Source organism: Nannospalax galili, unplaced genomic scaffold (assembly GCF_000622305.1).
Source record: "Nannospalax galili isolate Female #2095 unplaced genomic scaffold, S.galili_v1.0 scaffold44, whole genome shotgun sequence".
NCBI lineage: Eukaryota > Metazoa > Chordata > Mammalia > Rodentia > Spalacidae > Nannospalax > Nannospalax galili.
In genome coordinates, this window is record NW_008355789.1 from 7,457,991 (window position 1) to 7,468,259 (window position 10,269).

General features: G+C 45.3%; 1 protein-coding gene across 5 annotated transcripts in view; it reads left to right on the forward strand.

Annotated features, from left to right (window-relative positions):
• Window positions 1-2,308: 2,308 nt before the first annotated feature.
• Insc (INSC spindle orientation adaptor protein) overlaps window positions 2,309-10,269 on the forward strand; it is a 96,450-nt gene continuing 88,489 nt past the window's right edge. For 2 of the 5 annotated variants that reach the window (XM_029556301.1, XM_017803266.2), the window contains exon 1: window positions 2,309-2,508. In XM_029556301.1, the coding sequence (XP_029412161.1) occupies window positions 2,453-2,508 (56 nt within the window). In that variant the 5' untranslated portion in view covers window positions 2,309-2,452. Of the gene's footprint in view, window positions 2,509-7,617; window positions 7,677-8,644; window positions 8,813-10,269 lie in introns of those variants that run through there. The other 3 variants (XM_029556303.1, XM_029556302.1, XM_029556304.1) reach the window with 3 other exon arrangements.

A 10,269-nucleotide genomic window follows, 5' to 3' on the forward strand; every position in this document is an offset into this window, starting at 1 on the left:
AAGCTGAATCTGAGCTGGAAGCTTCCTACATGTTGGGTCTCCTTGTGCTGGAAGATGCTGTTAAAGCTGCTGGGTAAGAAAAGTTACCCATGGTCCTACCCAGCTGTGCACCCTACAAGCTACAATAATGACCTGTCTGGAAAGATATGCCCATCAGTGCAATAATGGCATGATTATTATGGGGCCAACCAACCACTCTCTGATTGGATTAGAGGCTCATTCCAGAGAAGGGAACTCATACTTCATACTGTTTATAAACTTGGTCAAGAATCTAAAACCAAGGAGGTCGTAGGCCCTAGTGTAGAAACTACTACTGTTGTGCTAAGCAGTCAAACATATCAAAAAGAGAGCAAATACCATGCCATTTTTTTCCCTTGATTTTCCTTTTGTGTTAAGGACTGAGCCCAGGGCCTCATGCATGCTAAGTAAGCACTCTATCACTGAGCTACATCCCCAGTCTGTCTGTGCCATTCTTTTCCTGATTACTGGCTCACTTTGTTCCAAAAATTACTTTCTCAATAATCATAATAATGATAAGAATAGTGACCATCACACATGATCACCCACATGTGAACACTATCGCTCTGCTAAGTGCTTTATATACAGTATCTTATTTTCTGCATCTCCCTTGATGCTACCGGCATCATGGGGCTAAGCACAGTACTCTAAGGGACTAGTAATAATGATAACAACCACTCTTTATTTAACCATCACTCCAGCCTAAGACTTCCTCGTTGCTTATCTCTTGCCATTATTCTAATAGCCCTGTAATGTAGATATTATTATCCTCAGGTAGAGATGAGGAAATGGGTCAAAACATAAATTTATTAAACATTCATTTCATTCCTTCTTTCATCAGATAAGAGAGTACAGACTAAGTGTCTTCCCTGGGTCAGTGCCAGGAGCACACACAGTCTCTGTCATCAAGGGGCTGCTCCTGCAGTCCACAGAAGCAAGCGAGTCTCTGGAATTATTTATTGCCCCAGTTCATTGTGGGCTCTGCTTCCCCATACTTTGAAGATTGACCATTGTACTTTTTACATCCTCCATCATCAGAGGACTTTGTGTTTGGCCACATCACTCTTAACTAAAGTTCTATTTCCCCTGTCCTTTTCTCATAGAGGCCATTTGTCATCCTGGAGTAGGGGTCTTCTATGGACTTACCCGGGGAAAGGGGATGGGAGGTCTCAGTTTTCCTCCGGGAAGCCTTGCTTATTGATTTTGGAAAGAATTGGCAGAGAGGAAGAAAGTGAAGAGGTAGTGTGGAGGAAATTCCTCCAGAAGCTCTGAAGGGTGAGGGGTGAGGTGAGAGGGGACCAACAGGTGGACAGCTAGTTTTATGAGGAAGGAAGACACTGTTGTTTTAGTTCAACCTATGAGGTGCGAGGAAGCCAAGTGTATCCCAAATGCTGGGACTGGGGGCCTCTAGATCTATTCACTTCTGTCCATTAGGATGCTTTCGGCAGTACAGAATGAAGACTTTCATGCACAGTGACTTAATTGACAAGAACTTTTACCATCTTTGATGTAGTTCCAGAAGTGTAGATGTGGGCCAGACTACAGGATTAGTTGATCCAGAGAATCTCTGATCAGGGACCCAAACATTTTTCCCTATACACTAACCATGTTCTCTGCTTTCATTGAAGTAGATTTACTTTGTTGTTTAGAACCAATAGGAGAGAGACTGTTTTACCTGGTGGCTCTGTTAGGAGAAAGGAAATCTTTCCCAGGAGCCATCCTACCATGGCTCACTGGTCTGAACTGAGTCCTGGGTCACCTTCTGAACTTACCACGTGCAGTTCAGGTGAAATGAATCTGTAGTGGAATGCTTTTGGGACAGCCATAGCTCTGTCCATTGCGTAGTTACATTTTCTAGACTTAGGCTCAATCATAGTGAATAACCCAGTGCTATTCAGTATGGTAGGATACACACACACATACATATTTGTGTGCATATATATATATTATATATATATATTTCTATCTTGATACATAGGTAGATATATGATTGGCCTATACCTGCCAATTTTAGCAAATACTGTAGGATCCTCATAAATGTGAAGTCCAAATGGTGACTGTTTTTGTGGTGTGAGTCTGTCCTGTGAAATATTTGCTGGCCTGTGTGTCCCAATATTGGACACATACCAAAATGGGTAAATATTTGGCATAGGACAAAGGGAACGATGGTAGGGGTTATAGTAGGCCAGGAATTTGAAAAAAAAAAAAAAAAGGTCATATCTGAGTCCTGCCTTACTTGTGTGAGTACATTAGAGAGTAAATTCATTCAAAAGAAGGGGCCTAGGGGACCTTGCAGCCACACCTGCCCTGGCTCCTCATAGCTCAGATTTGAGAGGTGAAGTGATTACATCTCCTCTCTGGATTGACCTATCCTGGCCTGTCTTTTCAGGATCCCCACCGCTGTGGGCAGGCCTTGCTGCAGATTGGGATCAACATGATGGCGCTGCCTGGAGGCCGCCACCTGGAGTCCATTCCCCTGCAAGGGCAGCGGTAAGTCTTACAGCTGCTCCCAGCTGGCAGAGAGAGAGAGAGAGAGAGAGAGAGAGAGAGAGAGAGAGAGAGAGAGACAGAGAGAGAGAGAGGAGAGCTACACTGGTCCCTTGGGAGGTACATGTTACCCTGAGTGAGTAGGGCAGTGTGGGCAGAGGCAGGGTGTGGTATACACAGTGGATGAGGACAGATGATTTAGGAGTATTTAGTCTGTGGAGAGACGTGAGGCTACCAGAGAGGTGTCCGCATCCAGCGGAAAGGTCCACACAGCAACCAGTACAGACTTGACTTGATGGGCCCTGGAGGACTGAACCAGGGATGGAAAACCAGGATGCCAGATCTATGTTGACCAGCTGTCCCTGGGACAGTACTGATTGCCATGAGGGCTCTATGTCCATGGAAACTCTTCAAGCTCAGGTAACCAGGACAGTTGGACTCTGAGATAGGTTGCTCCTTTGGGGGCCTTTCTAACCAGGCGTTCCAGATCCTGCTTAGGCTTCTTTTCTGATTGTGCTAAGACATTTGGATGGGGCTGTTTTGAGACAACACAGTCTAAGAAGTCTTCATGAGCCTGTTAACTCCCCATTTTGCTTTATTCTGTCTTTTTTGTTGTTGTTTGTTTTGTTTTGTTTTTCAGTCTTTTCGAGTCAGGGTCTCCCTGTAGCCACCATTGACCCAGAGCTCATTATGTAGATAAGGCTGACTTCAATCTCATAAAGATCTACGTGCCTCTGCCTCCTGAGTTCTGGGACTAAAGGACATGAGTCACTAGACCCAGCTAATGTTTTGTTTTGATTCAATGATTTTCCACCTTTTCTCTATCCTTAACTCCCCACCAGAGTTGCCAGGGATGCTGAATTAGTTCATGTTAATTTCTATACTGTTCATCTGGCTTTTGGATGAATGGATAAAGATAATAGATATACTGATAGATGATACATAGAAGGCAGTATATTGCTCTTAATAGAAAAAAAAAAAGATTACTTGCTAAAACTCCCTAGTGAAACAGGGTTAATTACAGTCTCTGAAGGCACAGTCTAGTCCCTGTCAGCTTCAACTGTCAACTCAGCACAAACCTAGATCACTTGGGAAGAGGGAATCGTAACTGAGGAATTACCTTTGTAAGACTGACCTGTGGGCAGCTGTGTTAGATATTTTCTTGATTGCTGATTGGTGTAAGAGGACCCAGCTCAATGTGGGTGATGCCATTCCTGGGCAGGTAGGCCTAAGCTGAGCAAGTCAGGGAGAGCAAGCCAGTAAGCAGCATTCCTCCAGGGTCTTTGCTTCAGTTCCTGCCTCCAGCTTCCTGCCCCCAGTTCCTACCTTGGCTCCTTGTAATGATGGACTACAACTTGTAAGAAGAAATAAACCCTTTCCTCCTCAAGTTGCCTTTGGTTGATGTTTTGTCATAGCAACAGAGAAGCAAACTAGGACAAGGCCATCATTAGAAAGAGGTCGATATAGGGATGAGACATACAGTTCTTGCATGTTCCCAAGGACCGAGAACACCGTTAGAGTTATAATTAAGATTTTCCAGGGATAGAGAGATGGCTCAGCGGTTAAGAGCACTGGCTGATCTTGCAGAGGACCCAGATTTGATTCCCAGCACCCACATGGCAGCTACGAACCATCCTTAACTCCAGTTCCAGGGGAATCCGAAGCCCTCTTCTGACCTCCGTGGCATTGCATGACATGGGTGCGCTCACATGCATGCAGGCAATACACTCATACACATAAAATAAAAATAGTAAATAAATTATTAAAAAAGATTTTCCTGTGTAGTTAGAAACAGAAAATAAGAGCTCATGCAGGGCCATCTTTGCACGGAGTCTCTATGGTAAAACTCAGAGATGATGAGATATAAGACTGCCAGGAGAGATGAGAGATGGTGCCTGCCTCAGCTTGGACTAGCTGGTGGGGGGCTCTCCTGAGATAAACAGGTGTAGTTGGCTTTGGTCATGTGGCTGCATGGCTTCATAGCTGGGTTTTACCTCGTATTTGCCATCTGGCTGGTATACATTCTGGAGCTCCATTTGTTTGTTGGTCCCCTCATGTCCTGGATACTGATAGTACCTACTAGCCAGGGTTGATGTGAGGCTAAACAGATTAATATATGCAAAGCATCTTGACAGCTAATAAAGGAACTATCATTTATTCAATATCTGCTGAGGCCAGGATCACTTCATGCAGATGGTGTTAGAGAACCTTACTGAATCTTCTCTTCTGAACTCCACCGTCATCCCACTCCATCAGTGGGTAACCTTGCTGAGTAAATAATTCAACAGTCTAACTTTTTTCTATTTTTCTTTTTTTTTTGGTCTTTTTAAGATGGGGTCTCCCTGTAGCCCTAGCTGACCTGGAACTTGCTATGTAGACCAGGCTGGCCTCGAACTCACAGAGATCTGCCTGCCTCTGCCTCCCAAGTGCTGGGATTAAAGGTGTGTACCACCATGCCCTTTCCACAACAGTATAATATTTTACTAGGCACCAGCTTTAACCAACTAAATCACAAGGTCACACTAAAGTCTAGTATTTTAAGTCTAGACAAGTGGAACTGTTCTGGGTCAAGTGGCCTCCATCTGCCTGCCCCTGTCCTGCCCATGCTCTGCTGTGGAAGCATGTTGGGCTGTGTAACATTAGCAGTTCTAACAATGGGATCCTGAGCTGGTCAGGCCAGAGTCTGTACTAGGGTTGAAGCAATTTAGTTCAGGACATTGATGAGGAGTTCAGATTACCTCAGTTTAACTATGGGCTCTGCTGTAACTTTGAACTTTAGTTCTTTTTATTTTTGAAATGTGAATTATTTGTATTTAGATCATTGGCTTATTATTTGACTATAAGATGATGTCTTTACAGAGCTCATATCTGATACATTGGAACTTCTTGGTCAGTTAGCTTCTCTTTCTCCAGATAAGAAATAGGCTCCCCTGAAGAGGGGATATGGGGTAAAGGTCAGATCTTGGCAGCCTTTAGGTCTCCCTGGAACTCATTAACCTTTCTTTCTCTCTCTCTAACTTCCAGTGTCCTTTAAAATTTAAGGGTAAGTAGAAATTAGATTGTGTAAATATGATATATTATTGGAGGCAGGGTAGTATATCTAACTTAACTTACCCAGCAGGCACCTTAGGAACTCTAGGCATTCAGACTGGCCATAAGAGCTTAGGCCCGTGCAGAGGGTCATTTATAATGTCTTCACGTTATAAGTCACTTTGTACTCCTGATGGGGAAGGTGGGTTGCAGGCGGAAGGAGGTGTGTCTCATTTCACATGTTCATGGTCTAGCATTGTGAATGCAACTGAAAACCTGGGGAAATCTCCACTGGGTCTAGAGACTTGTCCATCATGCATGTTCTGGGGACCCTGGGCTTGAGGCCACATTCACAGAGAAAGCTAGTGTGTACTTACAGATGTTCTAGGGGTTACTTTGGTCAGTTGCAAGCTATATTATAGGCAGCCCCCTCTTTCCTGCTCCAAGCTGTAGAAGCCTCTCTCATAAGGAAGTACCACTATTGGCTCCAGGTGAATGATTAATGATGCTCATGACTTCTTTCTGTTGTGTTCTGCTTAAACTGAGCATTATTTATCAGTGCTATTGTTTGCCTCACTGTGTAAAGTACCTACTGTCAAGCTGAGTGAGACCATTCAGCAGCCTGGGTGGACCTCATGGTCTAGACCATTGGCATTTGAGCCACTGCATAAATATCAGTGACATGGCTCATCTAAATGCAGCCTTCTGGAAGTGAGTACACAGTAGGGAGCAATAGCCCATAGGTCAGGAACTGGGTTGACATGGCCCTGGTAGGTAGACAGCAGGTACAGCAGTCCTCCTCCTCCTCCTCCTCCTCCTCCTCCTCCTCCTCCCCCCCTCCTGTTGACAGAGTTCCCCTGTAGCCCCACTTGGCTTGGAACTCACTACAGAGGTTTGCCTGCCTCTGCCTCTGCCCCCTGAGTGCTGGGATTAAAGGCGTGCACTACCATACCTGGGCCCATAGTAGTTGATGGGCCATCTAATATTGTCTGAATCGCTTGAGCTGTTCTCATATTTTAAAACAATAAAGTCAACAAGAAAAGAACAAAACTGTACTTTTAGAGTCTTGATTACTGGGCCTAAGTGGTGGGAGGAATATAGGCCTTGAATCAGCCTTGGGCTCAAGTCTCAAACTCCACTTCTTAGCAGCTCTGTGGTCTCGGGTAGTTGATTAGCCTATTTGAACATTGGCTTGTATTGTGTCCCACAGTGGCTGTGATGGCCACTTTAAAAGTCATATCAGTGCTTGGGTTGGGGAAGGGAGGTCTGTCTGTCTAGGGGCTCAGTCTACTTTGCAGTGTACAACCATCACTAACAATTGTAATAACCCTTTTCCTTCAATAGTAAAAGCGCTGAAGGTTCAGGTCCAAGCATTTCCCTGGAAGTTCAAGGACTGACCGGGGTGAACAAGGGTGCTCTGTGACATTTTCTCTGGATTTCTGCCAGGGTAGAAGTAGGTCCTCACTATGGGCTAGAGGGCTGGCCTTAACCAGGCCCCACATTGATGTCAGCTCACACTCACAAACACTTCCTATGAAGGCTGGTACTCACTGAGCCTTCACAATGGCCCAGGAAATAATAATTATCTGCATTTTACAAATGAGGGAGTCACAGGTTAGGTTCTCTGAGAAGCAGCTTTTGAAGTGGTAGTCAGAACCTGGGGTAGCTTTGGGGGAGTCCTTCTGAGTGTTAGAGGGAGAGGAAGGAAGCAGGGCTGGGCAGAGGGTGGCGCTGACTTGTGTTGGCCTCACAGGGAGTTTTAGAATCAGAGTTGTCCATTGGCCCAAATGGCCAACACCTATAGGTCCCACTTTGATCTGTGATTGGAGTGTTAAACTGCTTTCTAATCTAGGAGCCTGTAGGCTGGGACCGCGCTACTGCGAGCAAAGAGAAGCTCAGTGTAAACAGTACAACCAAACTACAGACTTCACCAATCAGAAGCCAGCAGCTACTCCCTCACTGAAGCCTTTCCACTCTGACCATTCAAGGCTGTTTTCTTTTCTCTGTGTACATTCAGTCTTTCGAAGCTCACCTGTGACCTCTGCTGTAGGAGCACTGCCGGATGTATGAGTCATTCTTTGTTCAAATAAGCTCTGTGTCTCAGCTACTTTCATCATTGCTGTGACAAAATACCTGACGAGGTAACGTAAAGGTTTATTTGGACTCACAGTTTGAGGGTACAGTCCATTGTGGTGTGGGAGGCGTGGAAGCAGGAGCTGGAGGCAGCTGGGCATGTGTTCACAGTCAGGAAGCAGAGAGATGAATGCTGGTGCCCGGCTTTGCTTTCTCCTTCTTAGGTCCCCAGCCCATGGAAGGTGCTGCCCACCGTTGGAGTTGGTTTTCCCTCCTCAATTAATACAGTCTAGAAACTCCCTCACGTACATGCCCAGAGGTTTATCTCCTAGGAGATATGCTGCTAGCAATCAACATTAACCATCACACTTAATGATATTAGTATTTTGTGTGAAGTTTCTCTTTAGACCAGCCGGCAGGTCTAGGAAGGGCTCTGAGGACCCATCTAGAGGCTATGATAGCTAATGATGTTCCCAGAAGCCAGGTAACAAATTCTTCTGTGGAGCAGAATCTGGGTAGCATGGTACTTCTACCTCAGTGCTGGGGTATTAGTCCGCCTTTCCCACAATGTTCTTGGGGGTATTACACAAATACATCACACACTCAATTATTCAGGTGGTTGTTTGTTCATTAGCCTACAGCAAAATTGTTGTACAAATATGTATTGTATGTAGATCACATATCTTGTGTATTCATTACTTTTCTGTGGCTGCGATAAAACACTATGACCAAGGGAACTATAGAAGGAGGAAGTTATTTTATTAGAGGTTATAGTTTCAGAGGGATTAGAATCTGTCACTGCAGGGAGGCATGGTGGCTAGAGCAGAAATCAGAGCGCTTACATCTTCAAGCAGGCACAGAAAACAGAGTAACCTGAAATCCGTCAAGGCTTACAAACTCTCAAAGCTTACCTCCAGAGATATGCCTCCTCCAGCATGGCCACGCCTCCTCCTAAAGCCTCCCAATACAGCGCCACCAACTCGGGGACAAAATGTCCAAATACTTGGAGCCTATGGAGGACAATCTCATTCAAACCACCATACCTTGTATGGTACAGAGTAGCTAAGGATATGTCATGAACTGGTTGGACAGAGTCCCCACCCTCAAGAAACTGATACTTTATGCAGTGACTTCTCTCTTGGTCTGACTGAGTTGGAGTTGCAACAACTACACAACTTTGGACTTAGGTCTGTGACCGCTCACTGTGAGTGAATCTCTGCTCCATGGTTTCTGTTTGATCGGGGATCTGAAATGACCAGGGCTAGGTGACCCTGTGGCTGGTAATGAGTGGTCCAGTGGTTGTCCAGCCTGCTAAGGAGAGCCAGTGGGGACCAGTGCAGGCCAGCCTGTCTCTGAGTCAGTAATGGGTTACATGTGTGCACCCTGCTCTGTGGCTGTGTTTCTGCTGCTGTGGGTCATTTTCTACGACTGTGGTGGTGTGCAGACTGTAATTGTCAATGGGATAATTGTATGCTCTTCTGTTGTTTAAGCCCAAAAGCAGACCAATCAAAGCTAGAATTAAATCCCCTCCCTTCTCCTGTTTCCCAAGAGAACTCCACAAAAACACAGTGTATGACCTTGAGGGGGGAGACAGACAATGATTCAGTAGTTATTTTTAAGCAAAGAGGTTGAATTTAAATTCTCTTATATTCTGGGAACTGGGATCATAGAGGCATTGAATGTTATTGCTGGAAGTTTCCCCAGAGCTCATCTAAGCCACCCGTTGGTCACGAGCCTGGGAAACTGAGGTCCAGAGAGAGGAACAGAACTGTTTCTTCTTTGGGTACTTTCCCCACTTTGAGGGGTCTTTATTTCCCCCTGAGTTATTAAGCTCATTCTCTGGCCTCTAGGAATTCCCTATGGCAAAGATCTGTAATAGAGAAACAGTTCCATCTGTCCATCCGTTCATTCATTCATTCAAACGAGAGTGAGAACTTACTCTGTTCCAGGGCCCACTTACCTTCTCTATTCCATAATGACTGTCATAAGTGCCCAAGGATGGAATTGATTCTCATTCACATTTGTGCTTCGGGCTGTCATTAGATTACACACGATGGGATTCCGTAAGTGGTTGTTGAATGAATAAATGTTTACCAAATGGTTGATGGACTGTAGAGGTGGGCTCAGGTTATAAGCACTTGCTCGACAAGCATAAGGACCTGTATTGAAATCACCAGCACCCATGAAAAAAGACAGCATGACTACAAGGTGTCTGTAACCCCAACATTACAGGGCGGAGACAGGCAGATCCAGGGCGCTCACTGCTCAGCCCAAACAGCCAGCCTGAACAGCAGGCTTCTAGTTCACTGTTGTCCTGGTGTAGCCTTGCCTCTGCATGGGTGCATACATCCACAACACACACACACACACACACACACACACACACACACACACACGAACAACAACAAAATTCCACAAATGTTTGATAAATGTACAAGCCTTTGACTAAAAAGTTTCAGATCAGTAAGAGAAATTAAAGTTAGCTGGCTTAGGTTTGGACTTAGTTCCTTTCTCTGAGATATTGTTCTTCGGTTTCTCTCCCTCCTCCCTCCCTCCCTCCGTACCTTCCTTTCTGAAACAGTATCTCCCTGTAGCCCCAGCTGGCCTGGAACTTGCTATATAGACCAAGCTGGCCTTGAACTCACAGAGATCCGCCTGCCT